General features: G+C 34.2%; 1 protein-coding gene and 1 long non-coding RNA gene across 2 annotated transcripts; both read left to right on the top strand.

Moving 5' to 3' along the window:
• The first annotated feature begins 2,131 nt into the window (after window positions 1–2,131).
• Window positions 2,132–4,924, top strand: LOC124448825. Its single transcript, XR_006949267.1, has 6 exons — window positions 2,132–2,329; window positions 2,502–2,638; window positions 3,063–3,243; window positions 3,529–4,126; window positions 4,461–4,598; window positions 4,878–4,924. It is a non-coding gene; the product is annotated as an uncharacterized LOC124448825 (long non-coding RNA).
• Window positions 4,925–10,583: 5,659 nt separating this feature from the next.
• LOC124448820 (protein ADP-ribosylarginine hydrolase-like) lies at window positions 10,584–12,342 on the top strand. The gene is made up of 2 exons (XM_046999797.1): window positions 10,584–11,084; window positions 11,703–12,342. The coding sequence occupies exons 1-2, from the start codon at window positions 10,826–10,828 to the stop codon at window positions 12,227–12,229; spliced, it is 786 nt and encodes a 261-aa protein (XP_046855753.1). The 5' UTR covers window positions 10,584–10,825; the 3' UTR covers window positions 12,230–12,342.
• The last annotated feature ends 13,965 nt before the right edge of the window (window positions 12,343–26,307 follow it).

Genomic DNA, 26,307 nt, shown 5'->3' with positions numbered 1-26,307 from the left:
GAAAGTACTGGCGCTGACATAAAAAAACACTCTGATCATGATCAATTTTTTGTTCTGGTAGCAAAGTCAACTTAAAAAACTACTAAAAATAAGTATGAAACTTAAGGAAATAAGAAACAAGTCGTAGATCTTTCAGTAGTATCTTCTGATGATGATGAATTTTATGATTTTCATTCCTTACCTGATGAGATATCTGATGAACCTACTATGCCCTTTTAACTAAATCGAGATGGCTTGTCAACAGCAAAGTCTGATTTTTCTTTGACTTCTAAAAGAAACGAATCTTCCCAAACAGCCTTGCCATTTGGGCATTGCCCTACAAATCCTAGAAATAAAAATATTTATGTACAGTGTCCCACTTGTCATGGAAATTTTGTAGATAAAGACATTGTATTACATGCAGACATATGTGAAGAAAATGCTAACTGACGGGCATTTTATCAAGAAAGAAAATTTGAACTTTCAGTTGATATTGCAGAAGGAAACACAAGTGGAGATGTCACTGAATATGTGAGTTTGGATACTGGTGTGAAGTCAATTTCAGATATTCTTGAAGCGTTAGTGAAAAATCCCAAAGCACAATCTAGAATAAATGTAAGGAGAGGCCAGCTATTTGCTGATTACATTGAGACAAGAAAATGTTGTAGCTGGATTATCGATGAAAATAAACTTAAAGTAGTTTTTATTGGTGAGCCTGCTCAAGGTACTGGAAGACCAAGGAAAGAATTTTTAACAGGTTTGACTCATCCATTTTTTGTTTTTAAAAAGTACAAAAGTCTATTGCCTTTAAACAGTCATTGTCACATATTTATATGTAGAGAATTTAAAAAATCCTTTATGTTTGCAGAAGTTCTTAAAGAAATTACACAACGACTGTTCATTACTGGTGTTCCCATTATCTCAACATCAGCAATGACAGAGAATGAATTTTTGTATGCTGGAAATCTTATGGCTGCCTCCATTTTGCAATGTGGTCCGTCACCATGCATTTTAAAACCTTGGGTTTATGACTATGTGGTTTCAAGTCTGTGTGAACAGCTCAAACTAACTTTAGATGATTTACCAGCATCAGAAATCAAAACTTTTTCAGAGAAGGTACTTTAAAATTGATAGAACTGATATTTATCACAATAATTTATAATGGGCAACATGCACTGATTGTAACAGCTGTATTGCCACCTGATATAAAGTATGCTGTACATCTACATACAACTCATAATGATTGTAACAGCTGTATTGCCACCTGATATAAAAGTATGCTGTGCATCCACATACAACTCATAATGATTGTAACAGCTGTATGGCCACTTGATATAAAAGTATGCTGTGCATCCACATACAACTCATACTGTTTTATTTCTTTATAACATTGTAGTTGTTGCAATGCAGTTGCAATGAGGAAGTGCAGTCACTGCTTGGGTCAGAAGAAGGAATTGATGTGCTAATAAGTGTTGGTTCTAGAGTTGTCCCTAGCAAATGTTCTTTGCAAACCATAGACAAGATTCCAAGATATTATGGCTAATATAACTGTCTAATTTTATAGAATTGCAACTGAAGTTACATTCAACAAAAAAACATGGAAGAAGGTACTCACCAGAAATGAAGTCCTTAGCAGTTTCATTGTATCATGCTAGTGGCAAAGCGTATAGCCTCCTCTCCAAGCTGTTTATTCTGCCAACAAAGTCTTCAATTAGACGGTTTGTTTCACGAATTCCAATAGCAGCTGGTATTCCTCAGGCAACCTTAAATCTGTTGAAAGAAGAAGTGTGTTACATGAATGATATGGAAAAGCTGTGCACTCTTTGTGTTGAGATATCATTAAAAACACACCTTTACTACAACATCACAGAAGATAAGATTGTTGGAGTAGAGGACTTTGGTGGATATCGAACAAACAAATTGGCAACATCAGGTCTTGTATTCATGCTTCAAAGCATATCTGGAGGTTGGAAGCAACCTTTTGGGTATGTACTTGTTAATGAATCTTGTCTAGTTGATGTTTTGCAAGATTTGATCAAAGAAGTCATTCGCAAGCTTGATTTGATTGGGTTGAACATTTGTTTGGTAATATCAGATATGGAACCAACTTCTACAGTATGTCACAAAATTGAATGTCACCAACGAAGCCATGGTTTGTTCACAATGGAAGAAAAATAGTTCTAATGTTTGATCCTACACATCTGCTCAAGGCACAAGAAATAACCTCATGAACAGCACCTTTCAATTTGGAAAATATTCGGCTTGCTGGAAAGACAATGAAAATGTATATGAGAGAGATAAATCGCTATCAATTAGAGCAGCTCCTTAATGATACTTAACATTTTAAAAGGTTTGGTTGTCATTGTTCACGAATAGAACCGAATAACATTAGACTATTGTCAAAGTAAATATTAGTTAAAACTGGTGTCATAACAACTTATGTTTGTAAATTTAATGAGCGTTTATCACTCATATGTTAGTTCTGAATGCACATTTCACTGACGACTTCTTTGTTATTTTAGGTTTCAAGTTTGGTCCCGACTCCATAACAGGTAACAAGCAGACACTTACATGGTATCGAATTTTGGACGCGTTTAAGTTCGGGTATGCTTGTCGTCCGTTCATTGGTGATCCAGAATTTTATCGTAATGTTGAAAAAGTAAGTTTAAGACAATAGAAAAACATTATTTTGTATAGGTAGTGATAAATGAACAAAAGAGAAAAAAACCCAGCTTTATAAACCCCCAAAATTATGAAAGTAACAGTCGACAAAGTAAAAACTCCTTATATCATATAAAGTATAAACATGTTTACTTTCTTAGTATAATATAAAACGTACTCCGAATAAAAAGTTCATGTTTAACTGAATATGTGAGAAAAAACAAGTCAATTCTATGTAGACTCTGATGATGAATTTGTAATATATTCGAAATATTGCTGTTAAAATAAAAAATTGTCTTGTTTTTCTTGTCTTAAGTTTTTTTTCTGAAATATTGAATTAAACATGAACTTTTCATTCGGATTATGTTTCATTATAATAATATTAATTTTTTAAATTGGTGATTTTTATTTTCCAATCACAGGATGTTCAAATAAATACAACATATGCTGAAGATTTGCGTAAAATGATATGGAACAATGAAACACACGATAGTTTTTACTATGAAGGGTTTTACTCCACAAGAAAAGACTCTGGGACTACACATGTATCAGTAATTTTGTCAACTCGAGATGCTATGTCTGTCACTACATAGTTGGTTATTGGTAAGCATTTTCATAGTTCAATTTGAAAGCTACAACTTTATCTCGTTGTATTGGCTACGGTGATCGACGGTCAATTACCGCTCTTTTACACAACTGCATTTATTGTTTGAGCTTAAGGATCATGCTAGTATTTTACACAGTTAACACTACACTGGAGCATACAAAAATATTTCAAATGGAAACATAACTACGTCAAAACCCTGCATACATCTAGCAGTTTGCTTTGCAGGTCGCTCATTTTCAATGTGCTATTTATAACAACATAAAATTACTTTTTTTATTCAGTTTTGGTGCAAAGATTTCGATCCTATACAACAGGGATAGTCTACAACAATCATATGAGTTCATTTTCGTTACCAAATACATCAAAAAGTTATCAACCAAAAGCGTCAAAAGCCAAGTTTATTCAGTCTGGGAAACGCTCTGTATCAACAGCTTGTCCAACTATAGTTGTTGATTCAAAAGGTGACGTGAAAATGGTTCTTGGTGGTTCGGGTAGATTGAGAATAATAACTGGTGTGGCTGTAGTAAGTAACGATGATTCTGTTTTAAATGTTTGTATCTTTTGCTCTTTTTTTATCTTTCACTGAACGTGTCACGTGGTTAGCCCGCTGTAACCGGAAACTCTTTGGTCGAGCAATATGAAAAAGTATCCATTATTACAAATTCACTATATTTCTACCCCCAGATTACCCCATCCCACTTAACTCCCTTTGACAAAAATAGTTAATTTTACAAGCGATAAGCAGTACATATCATTATGGTTATTATTACATTTGTCATTTCTGGGTTTGTTATTTATGAATCAAATCATTCGAAAGTTCATGGAAAGATCAGTTCAAAGCTGAGGCCGAATGTCGACCAGGTGCAAGTTCTTCAAAAGGTCTCTTTCATTTGCAAACACAGTAAACATGGTTTATTTTTTAAGTGAAGAAAGGAAGAACAGTAACAGTCATCAGTTGACATAAAGTTTAGAGAGTTTTTAACTAGTGTCAAAACCTAGATTATTAACAGTTGAATAGAAATTAGATAGTACAAGGTTGATTTTGTTTGGTATTGGTCATTTGCATGTTATCATGAATAATAAGAATAATAAACAGAACAAACACTGTCGTTACTTTAACTTAAAATATAGTTAAACAATGACAGACAATGTAATGTAATGAAAAAATACTGAAATATCTTTCATTTAATGTTTGGTATGTGTTGTTTTTTAGCATTGTATTCAGGGAAACAACCACATTTAATGCACTCTTGATTCGTCTGGACTGTTGTTATACTTTGAATCATCCCAATAGGCACTGGGAGCACGATGGGTATGGACCTATAGCTCTGTACAAGTCAGACTGGGATAGGTATGTACTTCGTATGTATAATGTAAGGTATCAATAATCAAAATAAAATCAAATCTTGGCATTTAAGCCACCAGAAGGGAAAACCTCACCCTATTTTACAGGAAAACTTTTATTGTATGATGTGTAATTTTGTTATTTTGCAAAAAGACTACATTGATACTCAAAACAGTACATTTATAAGAACAAACATGGAATAAATTTTTTTCCATTTAAAATCTATAAATCTTATGGGTTAAAAAGAGATTTATATCATTACTCTAGATTATTATCTACTTTTAGAATTGATGGCATGGATGTGGAACGATTTAGGTATGCCTGGGGTGTAGTAAAGAAATACAAAAAGCACGAGAGCTGTCGCCTAAACTTGTTTATTGAACTAACAACTAGCTCCTACAAGCTTCGGGGTGTCACATATGGGGCAACTATCATTACATGGGGTGGTGAAGACTGGGACCTAGTAGATAAAATTTTGGCAGCCGGCCTGGAAAACGAACGTTTGAAGGTGCTCAACTTTTTTAATTTTTATCATACAAAAAGGAATGTGGAAAGATTCGGAACAAAAGTTGCCATGAAAATTTATTGTTGCATGGAGATTGAAAATTCTTTAAAAGGGACAACATATAATGCTGGCTGTAGTTGAATAAAAAATAAAAAATACATTGTAATAATATTTTTCTATCCGATTCATTCCTTTGATGTGTGCAAAACTAGCTGGTCAGCCTTCATTTACCACTGAAGATCTTTGTATAATTTCAATGTCTGTCACTATGCCAAGCCCAAAGGTGCATGGAACATTGTTAGCTACGTTGATTCAAGAACAAAAGATTTTCCTCCATTGGAAATGTAATGCACAAGTGAGATTAGCACAGTGATCGGGCTTTGAAATTTTACAATAGTTTAATTGCTAAACGTCGTTTTTATGTACACCTTGTAGAATGCTAATTAAAAGAAATCAAATGTTAACTTGTAGTTGTTCCCCAAGGAGGCTTAAATGTTTGGGATTTGCTATTTGCTGTAGCTGAAGTATACGTTTTTATTTATATTGTATTAAATTGCATTTACCGCTCTATGGGGATTAATTCTAAGTGATGATCATGCAAATTCTAAATTTCAGCTGATTTCACAATATACAATTGACGACACACCTAGTAAATTACCAATAGCAACACAACACGTTTACAACACACCTAGTCACTGACCAATCAGAATACAACACATTCGTGAAACTTGGGCCACAGTCTAAGACTAAGAACGTGCCATTTGAACGTGAAAGTCTGTAGTTGCACGAAGAATAGTTAGCCGAAGTGGAAATTATTCAATAGTGAAATATCTCTTGGAGTGCTTTGAAAAAATGTTCAGGTAAATGTCTTGTTTCATGTTCTTTTGCATTGAGTAAACATTGAATTGGGACACTGCATGTGATGTTCATTAATGCAAAGTGCAGTGTGGCCTTTCCATAAAGTTTTCGTCTTAGTAACTCTTGTTTCCTCTATGCTTGATTTTAGACATGGACATTCTTCTCTTAAACGACAAATAGTCATCAAGTGAGATTGAGAAACAACAAACAAATGTTGGTGTATTCACCATGATCGTGGATTCTACAATTAAAGAAACTGGTTGTTGTTCACGGCAGTTGAAGAGAATTGTGGCTGTTGTCGACCAGTTCCTTCTTCCCTTGAACTACATTACGAGTGAATAAAATGTTCAATGTAAGTATGTTATCAATGTTATTCATTTATGGAAGTATAGTGTGAACTGACATTGGCTTCAATTATCCTATGTAGAAACCTTCTGATCAAGAATGGACAATATACGTACTTTAATGAAATCCTCTGAACAATGATCAAGAATGAACAATATACTTTCATTAAGACCTCTGAACGATGATCAAGAATGGACAATATACTTTAATGAAGACCTCTGAACGATGATCAAGAATGGACAATATACTTTCATTAAGACCTCTGAACGATGATCAAGAATGGACATTATACTTTCATTAAGACCTCTGAACGATGATCAAGAATGAACAATATACTTTAATGAAATCCTCTGAACAATGATCAAGAATGAACAATATACTTTCATTAAGACCTCTGAACGATGATCAAGAATGGACAATATACTTTAACGAAGACCTCTGAACAATGATCAAGAATGGACAATATACTTTAATGAACTCTTCTGAACAATGATCAAAAATTAACAATATACTTTGATGAAATTGAAAAATACGTGACTTCTAATGTCCTAAAGACCATCTCAACAAAGAGTGCCAACACTAAACAATATTCTGGAGCAATGCATCCATCAAACTAACGCCTGTTTCCATGGACAAGTCAATATTATGACCTTTTCAAAAACATTTTCTTGGGCATTTTCCTGCTAAGATCACGACTGGTCAATCAATCGCAATGATGGAGAAAACCACGCCGCTATCGAACGCTCAAATTTCAACATCATTTAATTGAAAATTTTCGTAATAAAAAGGTTGGAATTTCTTTAACATGAAAATAAAAAACCTAAAAATCCTAATTTTCCGACTGTCTGTCGATATTTCCGATTTAATGCCGTAGACGACATGCACAGTTGGAAGAAATGGCCAATCTTGTTTTTGTGCTTGCCGTCGTCGACATAAAAGTGGTGATGTTTGTCAGTTAGCCTGAAAATTGGATACGATGGTTTCACCATCAACGTTCTGAATTTTTCAAAAAATTATTTTGGGCTTTTTTGTGGCTGTCCTTGCTCAACATCCGATCGTTTCATCTTCACAATTGGCATGACATCTGTCATTCATCGTAGTCTGTCGTCGAACTGCCAAGGATTCGTCGAAAACCGTAAGTGTAATAATAATAAACCTTTTATTTAGTTAGGCCTGTTAACAGGTCAAATTTCTAATATAATTCGGGAAATAGCCACAACAAATCCTGGTGTACAGTATATTCCACTGTAAGGCTATTTTTTTAATGCAAGAATGCAAATAAGTATATTTAAAGAAATTTACATCTGCATTTTCAAAAATAGTCTTAATTAAGAGGTAATAAAAGTGTTCTTTTGGTTAAAATAATCCAATAGTGTTTATCGGTGCTACTTTAATTCTTTTTAAAATTTGTGTCTTAGTAAGCGTGAATTTGTATCAACTATTTCAAGTCTGTGACTGGCATGCAACAATTGTTTTGTTCTATATAATTTAACTTCGAAAAACCTCTGTGTGAATATACTGCTTTAAGGAGCTACGCATGATCGCAGCGGTTGTTGCCTCGCAGGATAGGCAGTACAATAGCTTAGAATCGGAAATGCAAGTGAAGTTTGGCCCAATGAAGGCAACTTCAACTTGGGGTTAGTGGGTACAAATGGTACCTTAGCGTAGAGGATGCAAATAGCATCTGTAAGAAGACCTTTGAAGACTGGATCAAGCGAGCAAGGCCTATTGAAGACCAAGGGAAGATCGTGGTTTTGGTGGAAAGAAAATATCTCTCCCTAGTACGGTAAGAGCATGCAGTCGTTGTAGTTGGCCAATTTCATGAACGGCTTTCTACATTGACTATTAAGGCACTCCTGCATGGATCCCCTATAATGCATGAGTAGTTCAACCCACCCCGGTTGGAGGTCGCCCGTAGGTGCAACATGCACTAGGTTGTTAAGTTAAGGGCATGATGGGTTACCTCCTTCAAGGGCATTCCTTTCAGGGCGGAATTCCGGTGCCATGCGCAGGTAGGAAGTTTAGATAGCTTAGGCATGCGCTGTAGTTGCAGCGAGTAGTTGCTACGCTTAGATAATGAGTATGGGGTTAGAACCTTTATAAATTTAAAGGATGAACTCCACTATCAAGAGAAATGACCAAAAATTTTCAAAATCTTTCGAAGGAAACTTTAATCTTGTCAATCATTTTCAAATCGACAAATTGAAACTCAAATAGTCTTCAGTTTGTCAAGACATTTACAGTTTAGGAGCGGCGTGGCAATTACTGTAAATGTAAAAATGGATATGTTGTTTTCTTATTAAGAAAACTTCATTCCTGGGAATTTCGATGCGGCAAGCCACAGCAAAACAGGCATAAAAATGTTTAGTACACCAGGTCTAAGTATGCGGAATGGCTTCATATTAACCAAACTAACACGAAACATAGTTTTAATAAAAGCACATTGTTTGTTTTCTTTGATGGTTACCATGAAGACAAACCGCAGACGTTGTCACATATGATACAAAATAGTTACACGATGGTTTCCATGTTCACCATTCGCGTTGCTATGTAGTCATCTATGTGATAATTGTCAAACTAAAACATAACTTAAATCAAGCGCTGCCGGTTGTTTGGTTAAACCATCCACGGTCCCTCGGTAACCAAACTTAACGTGTGCTTCTTCAAGTGTTCTAAATTGTTTCAAAAAATATTAAATTTCGTCTGTCTGCTTAAAATATTTTGAAGTACATTTATCTAATCCATGTCATGCAGCAAGCGCTTGCTCCAACTTTAAGCGTTAGTGGCACCGGGCGCGCAAAGCACTGAATGAAACGGTGCAAAATAGGGACTGCTAAGGTGGCGCTAGGTGCGACTGATTCGGATGTGGATTAGATAAGAAAACCCACACGTTAAAAGAAATTCCCATCCAAATTACACAATTTTTTTCGTCCAAAGTAGAAAATTGTCGAGTTCGCTGATCGGTTTACGTGCGGTAAAACTAAAATGTGGCGGTTTGTACGTAAGTTGTATGTACGTTAAAAATGGCGAATTATATCCCTAACTAAAATACTTGAAAGATTTTTGGACTTGAAGGTGTCTTTTGAGGAATCGACGGCTTTTTTTGGTATTTGCATCGTTGCAAAGGTAAGTAAAGATTCTTGATTCTGAGGGTCCCCCGGGGCGCGGAACTTTGGCTGAAATCCCTAATGATTTTTTCCTCTTCAGTATTCTCCAAATTCTCGTGCCGTTGTGTTCGGTTTTGGTTTATACCGTTCAGGTTTTTCCATTAGGGATTATTTATTTCGGTTAAGTCATCAAAAAAAAAAACAGTGACCTTGGTGTGGGACTAAACTTGTACTACTTGTCATATACAACCATGGAACAAAAAGAAATGTAATTTGAAGGCTATGGATGCTTAGCTGAGCGAACCTAGGGTCTATCAGCTAAAATTTACAGCCATGTTCACTTTAGTTAAAAAAACAGCGTCATGTTTAAGCAATTCTGCATTTTAGAACAGTTTGATTTCAGTCAGATTTCAGTTTAATCATTTTTTATATTCTTTTACTTAACACTTATTGTAAATGTGAAAGTTAAACTTGCATGTATTTGGGGCGTAAAGTTGGATATTTAAGCATTTTAATGCTAAACCGGCATTATAAAAAAGCTGATAATTGTTTATTGTTTGTAACTTTAAATTGTGAAGTGTAATTGAACGACAAAGGTCTTGACCTGTTTTTGTCTATTACGATCAAGCAATAACTTACCAAATTTGAGCTTCAAAAATTCTACAAAGATCAAATTTTGGAACTATAAAATATTAAGAATATGTTCAATAGCCAAAATCGTCTGAACTTTCCAAGAAAAAAAAACAGCCCAACTGTGGGGTATCTTCAAAGAGCGGAAAATTTAGTCTTTGGGTTCGATTCCCAATACACTGTTTTTTAGTATATGTGCAATCAAATTGTCAAGTTTGGATTAAATCCGTGTCGGATAATCCATGATATAAGGAAGGAACTTTTAAATTTTAAAGAATCTTTGCAAGAAGCAACATGTTAATCAGATTGAAGATCATGGAATCGGGTAAAGATTAAGGATTACAAAATAACAGTCCCAGTCTCCCAACGCTCTCGTCTAAATCTAAACAATAGTATGAAACAATATTGAAACAAAGCAAAGAAAAGATTTTACGTTTTATTAGTTGACTAAGTTGAGGGAAGCTTAGTACTTTCCCCGTGTTTCAAAAATTCATTAAACTACGGTGAAGTAAACATATTAAAATGGCTCTTGAAAATACGGTCCAATTATCCGAGAAATACGAAGCAGTTATGGTTCTCAGTGGAGTGGGGATGCTCTAGGTTATAAGAATGGTTTGTGGGAATTCTGTTACAGTGGTACTCAAATTCATGAAGAACTAGAAAAACTCGGAGGACTTGATAAAATTGACATTAAAGGATGGAGGGTTAGTGACGACACTGTACTACACATTGCTACAGCAGAAGCGTTGGTTTCTGAATGGACAACAACGGAAGAGTTATTGAGCATTATGGCTACAAAGTACAAGAAGACATGTGCTGAGGATATGTGGGAAAGAGCTCCTGGGCAGACCACAACAAAGGCATGTTTCATGTTACGACCTCTTGAGGAAAAAGGTTACATTATACCATTTAATGAACGAGGTGGAGGATGTGGTGCAGCTATGAGATCCATGTGTATAGGTTTGATGTTTCCTTGTGAAGATCAAATCGAAATGTTAATTGAAATTGCTGTTGAAAGTGGAAGGATGACTCATAATCACCCCACAGGTATTCACCTTTCATAATAAAGCAATGATTTCAGATCAAGTATCAATTATCAAGTCACTAATGTCTAGTGTTTTGTTTATCAACAAGTGTTGCTCTGTATAAAGTTTGCTAGGTTTTCCTGTTATCTGCATTGCTTTTCATTTTAACAAACCTTTATAGTAATTTAGCTTTTCAATCCTTTTGCTTTTCTTAGATGTTTTATCTTCAACTCTTCCTTTGATTACTTATCTGAACAAGCCATTACCATGAATGTTTCATATCCTTTTATCTAATATCAATTTATAAATGAAATAAAAGAAGGTTGACCTTAGGTTTGCATAAGTCTATGCAATTCATCATTTTCTAGAACCACATCTCAAATGCCTCCATCCCTCTAACATTGCTCACTTTAAATGACCATATCTTTGATCCATCCCTTTTTATCGCTTTTCCACATTTCCAAATTTCTGTCTTCCTAAGGAAGATGAATTGCCATTGCTGTTCTTGCTTTTATATCTTCACTACTACAGCCATTGAATTCATAATCCATATCAAAATTCCGCTATTATATAAATATGGTCATCATAATGTAAGTGACCTAAAATTAGCAAACTTTAAAGATAATGACTTTAATTATAGGTTATCTAGGGGCTGTTACTGCAGCTTTATTTACAGCCTATGCTATACAGAAGATGGCTCCAAAAAAATTGGGAGCAGGACTTTTAAGTGTTTTACCCAAAGTTTGGGAATACATTGAGAAGGTTGGTCGTGATGTAGAAGAAAACAAGAAATCTTGGGGCTACTTTAAAAACAGTTGGGAGTCATATCTTGAACTACGGGGATTAACAAATGGAAGCAGTGAACCAAAGTTTCCAGTGACATATAACATACCTGAACGTGATGCTTCTTATAATCTGTCAGTTTTGCAGGTTGGGGTGGGTAGTGGTCATGATGCACCAATGATTGCTTACGATGCTTTGATGAGGGCCAAAGATTCCTGGTTTCACTTGTGCTCTTGTTCTATGTTTCATGGCGGAGATAGTGACAGCACAGGAATATTGGCTGCAGCATGGTGGGGTGGTATGTATGGTATGAAAGGGGTACCCCTTATTATAGGAACCTGGAATATGGTCATAGGCTTATGGAGCTGGGTAAAAAATTACTGAATGTATCAAAGAATATGAACAACTAACAGGATAGTATTTATTTAACAAAATTCTGTCATCCCAATATACTTTAGTATGTTTGTAAATCATACAATAAAAATTACTACTTGGTTTTAACATAAAAGCAATTTTCTTTAGAAATAAAGTCTAAAGAAGAATGTCAGATTCAGGGCATGGGCAGTTCTAAGTTCTACTTAGGATGATTCCTGGCTGTAGAGTTTCATAATACATTACACGTAGATTGTTTAAAAGACTAAGCAACATCAACCTGACTAGTTCCTAACGTTTTTTTCGAATTTCTTTAGCTTTTCGTGAAACTCTATAGCTTTGTCGTAGTTTCCAGTTTTTAAAACACATTACCAAGATTGTTTAAAGACGCAGCGACATCAACATGATTTGGACCTAACGATTGTTTTTGAATTTCCAGAGCTTTTTCGTAAACTCTATAGCTTTGTCGTAGTTTCCAGTTTCATAAACATACCAAGATTGTTTAAAGACGTAGCGACATCAACATGATTTGGACCTAACGATTGTTTTCGAATTCCAGAGCTTTTCGTAAACTCTATAGCTTTGTCGTAGTTTCCAGTTTCATTAAAACATTACCAAGATTGTTTAAAGACGTAGCGACATCAACATGATTTGGACCTAACGATTGTTTTCGAATTTCCAGAGCTTTTCGTAAAACTCTATAGCTTTGTCGTAGTTTCCAGTTTCATAAAACATTACCAAGATTGTTTAAAGACGTAGCGACATCAACATGATTTGGACCTAACGATTGTTTTGAATTTCCAGAGCTTTTCGTGAAACTCTATAGCTTTGTCGTAGTTTCCAGTTTCATGTAAAACATTACCAAGATTGTTTAAAGACGCAGCGACATCAACATGATTTGGACCTAACGATTGTTTTGAATTTCCAGAGCTTTTTCGTGAAACTCTATAGCTTTGTCGTAGTTTCCAGTTTTATAATACACATTACCAAGATTGTTTAAAGACGCAGCGACATCAACATGATTTGGACCTAACGATTGTTTCGAATTTCCAGAGCTTTTCGTGAAACTCTATAGCTTTGTCGTAGTTTCCAGTTTTATAATACACATTACCAAGATTGTTTAAAGACGTAGCGACATCAACATGATTTGGACCTAACGATTGTTTTTGAATTTCCAGAGCTTTTTCGTGAAACTCTATAGCTTTGTCGTAGTTTCCAGTTTTTTCAAACACAATACCAAGATTGTTTAATGACGTAGCGACATCAACATGATTTGGACCTAACGATTGTTTTTGAATTTCTAGAGCTTTTTCGTGAAGCTCTATAGCTTTGTCGTAGTTTCCAGTTTTAGAATACACATTACCAAGATTGTTTAAAGACGTAGCGACATCAACATGATTTGGACCTAACGATTGTTTTCGAATTTCCAGAGCTTTTCGTGAAACTCTATAGCTTTGTCGTAGTTTCCAGTTTTAAATACACATTACCAAGATTGTTTAAAGACGCAGCGACATCAACATGATTTGGACCTAACGATTGTTTTTGAATTTCCAGAGCTTTTCGTGAAACTCTATAGCTTTGTCGTAGTTTCCAGTTTTTAAACACAATACCAAGATTGTTTAAAGACGTAGCGACATCAACATGATTTGGACCTAACGATTGTTTTGAATTTCCAGAGCTTTTCGTAAAACTCTATAGCTTTGTCGTAGTTTCCAGTTTCATTAACACATACCAAGATTGTTTAAAGACGCAGCGACATCAACATGATTTGGACCTAACGATTGTTTTGAATTTCCAGAGCTTTTCGTGAAACTCTATAGCTTTGTCGTAGTTTCCAGTTTTATAATACATTACCAAGATTGTTTAAAGACGTAGCGACATCAACATGATTTGGACCTAACGATTGTTTTCGAATTTCCAGAGCTTTTTCGTAAAACTCAATAGCTTTGTCGTAGTTTCCAGTTTCATGTAAAACCGTACCAAGATTGTTTAAAGACGTAGCGACATCAACATGATTTGGACCTAACGATTGTTTTTGAATTTCTAGAGCTTTTTCGTGAAACTCTATAGCTTTGTCGTAGTTTCCAGTTTTATAATACACACCAAGATTGTTTAAAGACGTAGCGACATCAACATGATTTGGACCTAACGATTGTTTTGAATTTCCAGAGCTTTTTCGTAAAACTCTATAGCTTTGTCGTAGTTTCCAGTTTATAATACACATTACCAAGATTGTTTAAAGACCAGCGACATCAACATGATTTGGACCTAACGATTGTTTTTGAATTTCCAGAGCTTTTCGTGAAACTCTATAGCTTTGTCGTAGTTTCCAGTTTTTCAAACACAATACCAAGATTGTTTAAAGACGCAGCGACATCAACATGATTTGGACCTAACGATTGTTTTTGAATTTCCAGAGCTTTTCGTAAACTCTATAGCTTTGTCGTAGTTTCCAGTTTCATACACATTACCAAGATTGTTTAAAGATATAGCGACATCAACATGATTTGGACCTAACGATTGTTTTTTTCAGAGCTTTTCAGATTCTATAGCTTTGTCGTAGTTTCCAGTTTATTAACCATAACAAGATTGTTTAAAGACGCATCAACATGATTTGGACATTTCGATTAATTTTCCAAATTGTTTTTTCAGTAAACTCTATAGCTTTGTCGTAGTTTCCATTATAACATTACCAAGATTGTTTAAAGAATAGCGACATCAACATGATTTGGACCTAACGATTGTTTTTGAATTTCCAGAGCTTTCGTGAAACTCTATAGCTTTGTCGTAGTTTCCAGTTTTATAATACACATACCAAGATTGTTTAAAGACGTAGCGACATCAACATGATTTGGACCTAACGATTGTTTTGAATTTCCAGAGCTTTTCGTGAAACTCTATAGCTTTGTCGTAGTTTCCAGTTTTATTAAACACATTACCAAGATTGTTTAAAGACAGCGACATCAACATGATTTGGACCTAACGATTGTTTTGAATTTCCAGAGCTTTTCGTGAAACTCTATAGCTTTGTCGTAGTTTCCAGTTTTATAAAACACAAACCAAGATTGTTTAAAGACGCAGCGACATCAACATGATTTGGACCTAACGATTGTTTTGAATTTCCAGAGCTTTTCGTGAAACTCTATAGCTTTGTCGTAGTTTCCAGTTTTTAAACACATTACCAAGATTGTTTAAAGACGCAGCGACATCAACATGATTTGGACCTAACGATTGTTTTGAATTTCCAGAGCTTTTCGTGAAACTCTATAGCTTTGTCGTAGTTTCCAGTTTATTATACACATTACCAAGATTGTTTAAAGACGCAGCGACATCAACATGATTTGGACCTAACGATTGTTTTCGAATTTCCAGAGCTTTTTGTAAAACTCTATAGCTTTGTCGTAGTTTCCAGTTTTACATACACATTACCAAGATTGTTTAAAGACGTAGCGACATCAACATGATTTGGACCTAACGATTGTTTTGAATTTCCAGAGCTTTTCGTAAAACTCTATAGCTTTGTCGTAGTTTCCAGTTTCATAAACACCATACCAAGATTGTTTAAAGACGCAGCGACATCAACATGATTTGGACCTAACGATTGTTTTGAATTTCCAGAGCTTTTCGTGAAACTCTATAGCTTTGTCGTAGTTTCCAGTTTTCAAACACCATACCAAGATTGTTTAAAGACTTAGCGACATCAACATGATTTGGACCTAACGATTGTTTTCGAATTTCCAGAGCCTTTTCGTAAAACTCTATAGCTTTGTCGTAGTTTCCAGTTTTATGTAACACCGTACCAAGATTGTTTAAAGACGCAGCGACATCAACATGATTTGGACCTAACGATTGTTTTTGAATTTCTAGAGCTTTTCGTGAAACTCTATAGCTTTGTCGTAGTTTCCAGTTTTTAAACACATTACCAAGATTGTTTAAAGACGCAGCGACATCAACATGATTTGGACCTAACGATTGTTTTTGAATTTCCAGAGCTTTTCGTGAAACTCTATAGCTTTGTCGTAGTTTCCAGTTTTAAACACATTACCAAGATTGTTTAAAGACGCAGCGACATCAACATGATTTGGACCTAACGATTGTTTTGAATTTCCAGAGCTTTTCGTAAACTCTATAGCTTTGTCGTAGTTTCCAGTTTCATCAAACACATACCAAGATTGTTTAAAGACGCAGCGACATCAACATGATTTGGACCTAACGATTGTTTTTACATTTCCAGAGCTTTTTCGTAAAACTCTTTAGCTTTGTCGTAGTTTCCAGTTTCATCAAACACCGTACCAAGATTGTTCAAAGACCTAGCGACATCAACATGATTTGGACCTAACGATTGTTTTTAATTTCCAGAGCTTTTCGTGAAACTCTATAGCTTTGTCGTAGTTTCCAGTTTTCATAACACATTACCAAGATTGTTTAAAGACGCAGCGACATCAACATGATTTGGACCTAACGATTGTTTTGAATTTCCAGAGCTTTTCGAGAAACTCTATAGCTTTGTTGTAGTTTCCAGTTGTTAAAAACACCATACCAAGATTGTTTAAAGACGCAGCGATATCAACATGATTTGGACCTAACGATTGTTTTGAATTTCCAGAGCTTTTCGTGAAACTCTATAGCTTTGTCGTAGTTTCCAGTTACATATACACATTACCAAGATTGTTTAAAGACGCAGCGACATCAACATGATTTGGACCTAACGATTGTTTTGAATTTCCAGAGCTTTTCATGATGATTTTAGCTTTGCTATACTTCCCAGTGTCATGGTATAAAAGACCGAGGATACTAAAATACCAAGCTTTGTCATAACTAGATTCTTCTGATTTAAATTTATCCAATAGTTCAAGAGCAAGATCGTATTTTCCAAAATGTCTTAATCTGTCAACAAAATATTGGAAAACTTGTAAAGTGTTCATGTTGATTTTGTCTTGTTGGTCTTTAATAATTGAACAATTTTTTCAAGATGTGGCATTAATTTGATTTCGTCGTCTCTCTCTTTAAACATGTAAAGTGCTTTAGATATTTGATCAACGTTAGTTTCCATTTCATGTTCTTCATTTGAATGTTCAGATTGATAAACAATAATTGCTTTGTGAACAATGCGATGTAGACTAATGTCATTATTTTCTGAATGCAAGAACAATGAGCAGTCCTTTAAACAAAGACATATATCTTCCTTTGAGTGTTTGGGATCAATTTCTTGAACATAAAAAACAATAATGTCTCGTGGTATAGGATCAAACGATATCACGGAAAAAAAGTTAATAACATTTGCCAATATTGAGGATTCTTCAGCATTTTGTCTGACAGCTAAAAGTGAAGCTTGTAACATACTTCTAGGATATACTGAGTTAAATTTAACAAAAGTGGCGTCCATGTTTTCTTTTTCTTCTGAAGATAATTTCTTTAAATATTGACTCCAAGTAAATGAGCAGTTTGTTTTGTTTACACGACTGACATAATAACCAGCAGCAACCAAAGCCAGCGGTTGACGATCTAATGCGTGCGATACTTCATTCAACAATTGATCATCAGCATTTTCAATAGTGTAATGCTTCAACAGTTGAAAACATTCCTTATCATTCATTCCACTTGTGATAGAAATATGTTTGTTAAACTCATCGTCTTGAGGTACGGCATCTGTGTTCTGGATAGTTACTATGATTTGTCCATTTATCCACATGGGATCACCAACTTGGGGAAGTAACGAAGAAATTTTGCCAAGCTGTGCCACGTTGTCTACAATGATCAACCAATTTTGCCAGAATTTTAATCGTGTGGATACTAACGATCGCAAATTCTTCACTTTGTCTGCGATAGAACAGTTTTCATCTTCAAATTTTTTAATCATATACTTGTCACAGTTTAAACGGTATCCAAGTTCACAGTAAGTTTTTAAAAGAGATTCCTCATTTTTTCCATCGAGAGTCATTACAAACGAAGTTCTATTTTTCCAATCACACGATATTTTTTCACAAACTTGTCTTGCAAGTTGTGATTTACCACAGCCAGGATTACCAGTGATGTAGAAGTATGTCAGTTTATCATTGTTATCATTCCTTAATTTTTCAAGATCTTTTATAATTTTATCTCGTAATTCAGTGCGTTCAACAAGAAAATGATTAGGTTTTGAAGGAAGAACTTGGAATGAATTAAAACAGTTTCGATGATTTTTTATTTTATTGATTTCATCGAGAGAAAATTTCAAATATTGAAATGATTTTTCAATGATATTGACTATTTTATCAAAATCATCATCTGAGCATTCCACTTCGTACCAATGTGCGTAATTGTTTCTTTCACAACGAAGTGCATGAACAGCATCCTTTGTGTTTTTATCAAGATAGTTTCCAATTGAATTTGAAAAAAGTATAGCATCAAATAATGTCGTACAGTCCCACTTACTTGTGTCTCCATCCTGATATTTTTGTCGTATTTTTTGGTCTAAAGTTCTTCCTGATTCAAAAGTGTAAAATTTGTTGCCACTTTTGGGTGTATCATCCCATTCTCCACGAGATGATTTGTAAAGAATGTTCCATTGTTTAATGAAAAACGAAGCAAGTTCCTTTTGAACAAGATTAATTATTTGCCTAATGTAAAATAGGTTTCTTTTTTCTCTTGATTCCATCTGCAAAAAATAGATGTATCAACAATATTTAAATCAAGTACTTTACTGAACAGTTCACGTGACTTTCCAAAAGACACATATAGGAATTTAGATTTCTATAAACTTAGATCGTCATTTTTTGACGTCTTATATCTTTTAGACTGTTTGTAAGAATATGGTATGTTCTAGCTGATAGCCTTTTCTTGAATATACCATGTAACGCTTATGGTAATGCCAACCATAGTCTATAATGCGTTTATTCAAACAAAACTTTGTAAATGTATTTGTTTTGCAACATGCTGTAACACATTATCGATTTTTCTTTAGCTACGAGGATTGAATGGTAATCGTAGAAATGAAGAACTGAAGCATGTGTAGATAGAAAAACTACTGAAGCATGTTTAGATAGAAAAACTACTGAAGCATGTTTAGATAGAAAAACTACTGAGGCATGTGTAGATAGAAAAACTACTGAAGCATATTTAGATAGAAAAACTACTGAAGCAGTTGTAGATAGAAAAACTACTGAAGCATGTGTAGTTAGAAAAAATACTCAAGCATGTGCAGGTAGAAAACTACTGAAGCCTGTGTAGATAGAAAAACTACTGAAACATGTGTAGATAGAAAAACTACTGAAGCATGTTTAGATAGAAAAACTACTGAAGCAGTTGTAGATAGATTAACTACTGAAGCATGTGTAGATAGGAAAACTACTGAAGCATGTGTAGTTAGAAAAACTACTGAAGCATGTGTAGGTAGAAAAACTACTGAAGCATGTGTAGATAGAAAAACTACTGAAACATATGTAGATAGATTAACTACTGAAGCATGTGTAGATAGAAAAAGTACTGAAGCATTTGTAGATAGAAAAAATCCGAAGAATGTGTGGATAGATTAACTACTGAAGCATGTGTAGAGAAAAACTACTGAAGCATGTGTAGATAGAAACTACTGAAGCATGTGTTGATAGAAAACTACTGAAGCATGTGTAGATAGATCAACTACTGAAGCCTTGTGTAGATAGGAAAACTACTGAAGAATGTGTAGATAGAAAAACTACTGAAGCATGTGTAGATAGAAAAACTACTGAAGTAATGTGTAGATAGAAAAACTACTGAAGCATGTGTGTAGATAGATTAACTACTGAAGCATGTGTAGATAGAAAACTACTGAAGCATGTGTAGATAGAAAACTACTGAAGCATGTGTAGATAGATTAACTACTGAAGCATGTAGATAGAAAACTACTGAAGCATGTGTAGATAGAAAACTACTGAAGCATGTGTAGATAGAAAACTACTGAAGCATGTGTAGATAGAAAACTACTGAAGCATGTGTAATAGAAAACTACTGAAGCATGTGTAGATAGAAAACTACTGAAGCATGTGTAGATAGAAAACTACTGAAGCATGTGTAGATAGAAAAACTACTGAAGCATGTGTAGATAGAAAAACTACTGAAGCATGTGTAGATAGAAAAACTAATAAAGCATGTGTAGATAGATAAACTACTGAAGCATGTGTAGATAGAAAACTACTGAAGCATGTGTAGATAGAAAACTACTGAAGCATGTGTAGATAGAAACTACTGAAGCATGTGTAGATAGAAAAACTAATGAAAACATGTAGATAGAAAAAAACTACTGAAGCATGTGTAGATAGAAAAACTACTGAAGATTTTAGATAGAAAAACTACATAAGCATGTGTGAAGTAGAAAAACTACTGAAGCATGTAGATAGAAAAACTACTGAAGCATGTGTAGATAGAAAACTACTGAAGCATGTGTAGATAGAAAACTACTGAAGCATGTGTAGATAGAAAAACTACTGAAGCATGTGTAGATAGAAAACTACTGAAGCATGTGTAGATAAAAACTACTGAAGCATGTGTAGATAGAAAAACTACTGAAGCATGTGTAGATAGAAAACTACTGAATCATGGATAGAAAAACTACTGAAACATGTGTAGATAGAAAACTACTGAAGCATGTGTAGATAGAAAAACTACTGAAGCATGTGTAGATAGATCAACTACTGAGCATGTGTAGATAAAAACTACTGAAGCATGTGTAGATAGAAAAACTACTGAAGCATGTGTAGATAGAAAACTACTGAAGCATGTGTAGATAGAAAACTACTGAAGCATGTGGATAGAAAAACTACTGGAATGCAGATAGAAAACTACTGAAGCATGTGTAGATAGAAAACTACTGAAGCATGTAGATAGAAAAAACTACTGTGAAGCATGTGTAGATAGAAAACTACTGAAGCATGTGTAGATAGAAAAACTACTGAAGCATGTGTAGATAGATTAACTACTGAAGCATGTGTAGATAGAAAACTACTGAAGTATGTGTAGATAGAAATACTACTGAAACATGTGTAGATAGAAAAAGTACTGAAGCATGTGTAGATAGAAAAACTACTGAATCATGTGTAGATAGATTAACTACTGAAGCATGTCTAGATAGATCAACTACTGAGCCATATGTAGATAGAAAAACCACTGAAGAATTGTGTAGATAGAAAAACTACTGAAGCATGTGTAAATAGAAAAAGTACTGAAGCATGTGTAGATAGAAAAACTACTGAATCATGTGTGGATAGATTAACTACTGAAGCATGTGTAGATAGAAAAACTACTGAAGCATGTGTAGTTAGAAAAACTACTGAATCATGTGTGGATAGATTAACTACTGAAGCATGTAGATAGAAAAACTACTGAAGCATGTGTAGGTAAAAAAACTCTTGAAGCATGTGTAGATATATCAACTACTGAAGCATGAGTAGATAGAAAAAACCACTGAAGCATGTGTTAATAGAAAAACTACTGAAGCATGTGTAGAAAGAAAACTACTGAAGCATGTGTAGATAGAAAAACTACTGAAGCATGTGTAGATAGAAAAACTACTGAAACATGTGTAGATAGAAAAACTACTAAATCATGTTTAGATAGATTAACTACTGAAGCATGTGTAGATAGAAAACTACTTAAGTATGTGTAGATAGAAAAACTACTGAAACATGTGTAGATAGAAAACTACTGAAGCATGTGTAGATAGAAAAACAACTGAAACATGTGTAGATAGAAAAACTACTGAATCATGTGTGGATAGATTAACTACTGAACCATGTGTAGATAGAAAAACTACTGAAGCGTGTGTAGGTAGAAAAACGCTTGAAGCATGTGTAAATAGAAAACTACTTAAGTATGTGTAGATAGAAAAACTACAGAAGCATGGGTAGATAGAAAAACTACTGAAGCATGTGTAGATAGAAACTACTGAAGCATGGGTAGATAGAAACTACTGAAGCATGTATAGAGAAAACTACTGAAGCATGTGTAGATAGAAAACTACTGGCATGTAGATAGAAAAACTACTGAATCATGTGTAGATAGAAAAACTACTGAAGCATGTGTAGATTGAAAACTACTTACATATGTGTATATAGAAAAACTACTGAAACATGTGTAGATAGAAAAAGTACTCAAATATGTGTAGATAGAAAAACTACTGAATCATGTGTAGATAGATTAACTACTGAAGTATGTGTAGATAGAAAAACTACTGAAGCATGTGTAGATAGAAAAACTACTGAAGCATGTGTAGATAGAAAAACTACTGAAGCATGTGTAGATAGAAAACTACTTAAGTATGTGTAGATAGAAAAGCTACTGAAACATGTGTAGATAGAAAAAGTACTGAAGCATGTGTAGATAGAAAAACTACTGAATCATGTGTAGATAGAAAAACTATTTAAGTATGTGTAGATAGAAAAACTACTGAAGCATGTGTAGATAGAAAAACTACTGAAGCATGTGTAATGAGGCATGTTTTAACCAGTTGTAACATTTAACTTTGAACACGTGACATGAATGATGTCACATATACATGCTCTATTTCACTGTGTTTTTCATGTAGTTAACTTCACAATATTTTATATTGAAATCCTTCATATCTGCCTTAGTGTACATATTTGGGTCAAGGGGAGAAGGTTATGAGTACGAAATGACTGTGATGTGATGTACATTCGAGTAAATGTATCAAAATAAAATGATCGAAAATGTTTACTGTCAGACATGTTCTTTTTCGTACACATATGAAAGGCAATGATGTACAGTACCGTCTTCGCGTATTGTTACAATAATTTTGCGGCGATACGCGTATCATACGCGTATCGTTCCGTATCATACGCGTATCTCTCGTATCATACGCGTATCATTCTCGTATCATACGCGTATCGTCTCGTATCATACGCGTATCTTTCTCGTATCATACGCGTATCCTCGTATCATACGCGTATCATTCTCGTATCATACGCGTATCCTTCTCGTATCATACGCGTATCGTTTCATTTTATACGCATGTCTTTCCGTGTCATAACCCGTATTACTTTCTTAATATTCTCGTATATGGTTTCAATATAGTTTGGTTTCATCTATGTACACAAATATAAGTATAAAGTTTTCGAAAACTTTGCATATCTACTTAATTATGAATGCAATGCTATGTTGTTTATGTCTTTTCGTTTGATGTTCATATCTATAACGCGGACTCCCGCTATGATGAAGAAAAACTTCAGCATCTAAAGGATTAAGTTTAGGACATGAAAGCAACAACACTATCACAAATCGAGAGACAAGTTTATATTATAGAAGAATTTATTGAAAACTTACTGGTGGAAAAACCCAATTACAAAAATTATTAAGTGCATTATACTAAAATAGTTTATTTTACAATATTTTTATTGAAATGTTTGTTTCTAATATAAGAATCAATCGTTTGAATACACCGAGCCCAAATTTTCGTTACTTTAACCTGAGTATCAGAATAATATTTAAATACACACTCTTTGAGATTCATTCAAAGTTGCGTGTGCTATAAAATAACAAACGACACACTAACAATTGCTTTGTAGCGCAATGATGACATAAAAAGGTGTCAGTATACACTTAAGATATTTAATTCACGAAATAGTTTAAAGGCACGATATAGCAAAAGAATTTTTTAATAGATGATCTTATATATACATGTATATGTAATGCATTAATAAATTTTGAGTTGCTTTTGCAATGAGCTGCGATTGTCTCACGTCGTATCTAAGTATACATATGACTCATCAATGACGTAATAAAGTAAATGGTTTGAACCCGGGAGTATCGTTATATGTTTGTAAATGATGATCGTCCAGGTTAATAAAGTCCTGAGAAGGACTGTTTTTGATGTTGTTGACTGACGTTTCAAACCCCCCTGAACAGATCACAGCAATTACCGGCACCTTACAAACGACTTATTCACAATACAAACAAACGATCAACTAAAAACATTACACTTCAAACTAATTCACAATGACAATACACAATTGACACCCACACACTACAACTAAAAACGTCACACCTAAATCACACATCACAACTAAAAATAAAATATTTCACTTCACACTAATCCACAATGACAATACACATTTCCTGCACATTTCCTGTACACACAATACAATGACGTAAGAACCAGACAACAAATACGGCTAACCTGACGTTTACTCCTCATTTGACTCTGAAGATGACTACCGCTAAGGTTGTCGAAACGTCAGTCAACAACATCAAAAACAGTCATCAATGACGTGTTGAATAGTTTGTGACACATTCTTATATAAAAACACGGAAACTCATTGTGATAACGTTTTTTCGAACCTCTGACAACGGCTGAAATAGTCTGTCTGCTTACAGGACAACTGCTCGATGCTAATTCGCGGCTAATTTCAGTGTATTTCTTTCCTTCCTTACTTAATATTAGTATTCTTTCCTGGGCATAAGGTGATAAACGTGTCCCCGCAGACATGACAAATTAGTTTTAACACGTGCGTATCTACGTCTGCAATCTCTGATAGTGTCCGTATTGAATGAATAGTGGTTTCATGCGACAAAACTTTTTTGCCGTACGATACGCGTATCGCGTATATCGTATTTTACTCCTTTGAGCGCTGAAACTAAATCTCTAAAATTTACAGAGCACCGCGCTCAAACGATTTATTATGATATGGCTTTTTGCCAATTGCCTATAAAGTCTATCAAGTGACAGTTGGCTATTCTGTATTTCTCGAGTAGACGAGGAACTTTGTTGTGAATGTGAATTTACAACGTAGTTGGATTCGATTGTTGATGTTGCAAGATGCACATCCATATAAGCATGTTATTAATAAACGTGCATTCTATTCGTATGAATCGAATCGTATTTTAATAAAAGGCACGTTTCGTCGTGATATAATAAACGCCTTAAATAAAACATTAAAGTCGATAAGAAAATATTACACAGATTTCTGAAAGTACATAAAACATTAGCTTTAAATGTTGACCAAAATTTATCCTGAAAAAATAGTGAAATAACATAGAATTCCATACCAGGTATACTACGTAAGCAATATCAAAAAAAAACCAACGAAATCGTTAACAATTTGAAAGCAAAATTGCTGCTCATTACGATGAACAAAGTTCTATCAAGTATCACAGCGTTTCATCCTCGTATCATACGTACGCTTATCCTTCACGCATTATACGCTCATCATACGCGTATCCTTTTCGTATCATACGCGTATCCCTTTCGTATCATACGCGTATGGTTCTCGTATCATACGCGTATCCTTTTCGTATCATACGCGTATCGTTCTCGTATCATACGCGTATCCTTTTCGTATCATACGCGTATCGTTCTCGTATCATACGCGTATGTTTTTCGTATGATACGCGTATGATACGCGTAGCGTATGTTAACAAATACGCGAGCGGTACTGTACCTTTAACTTTACACAAAGTTGTCCATATTTCAATCACAAGTTTGCCATTTCTCAATGATGTCAGATAAAGGGCTTGTAGCATAAAACATGGTTTTTATGGACCTAAATTAAATAAGAAAACATGTTACATTAACAACAAAAACGTTTTACAAATTTTTTTCACAAAATAGAGGAAGATCTAGGTTATGATAGAACACATTATATAGCACCTAATTATAGATTTATAATACAATATCAATAATTTTGTGGGGTGAAAATTTTAAAAGAATATTTTTAAACTAAACTTTTACCGATAGAGTTGTTTAAAAAGTTTTAAATTTCAAATACATATTTTTTATACATCTAAACCAAGAGAAACAAAACACATTTGCAATTTACAACAAATATTTGCAAAATTATTTAGCTGCTTAAAAAAACTGGAACTTAAATACAATAAGTGATACTAGTCTATTGCAGATATAAATCAATTTAATGAAGAAAATTTCCATATTTCCAAAACTACTAGTGACTTATAAATGTCATTTAATATCACGACAAAGTTATAGAAATAACACACATATTTTACAAAGATAAACATACCTAGCTTCAAATGACAGTGATTTGTCTTTGGTAAGCAAATTGTTGTTGTTTTGATTGGTAACTTTGTTTCATTGGTCTATAATTACAGAATTACAATTTCTAAAG

Source organism: Xenia sp. Carnegie-2017, unplaced genomic scaffold, assembly GCF_021976095.1.
Source record: "Xenia sp. Carnegie-2017 unplaced genomic scaffold, XeniaSp_v1 HiC_scaffold_23, whole genome shotgun sequence".
Lineage (NCBI taxonomy): Eukaryota > Metazoa > Cnidaria > Anthozoa > Malacalcyonacea > Xeniidae > Xenia > Xenia sp. Carnegie-2017.
This window is presented reverse-complemented; position numbering and strand designations above follow the sequence as displayed.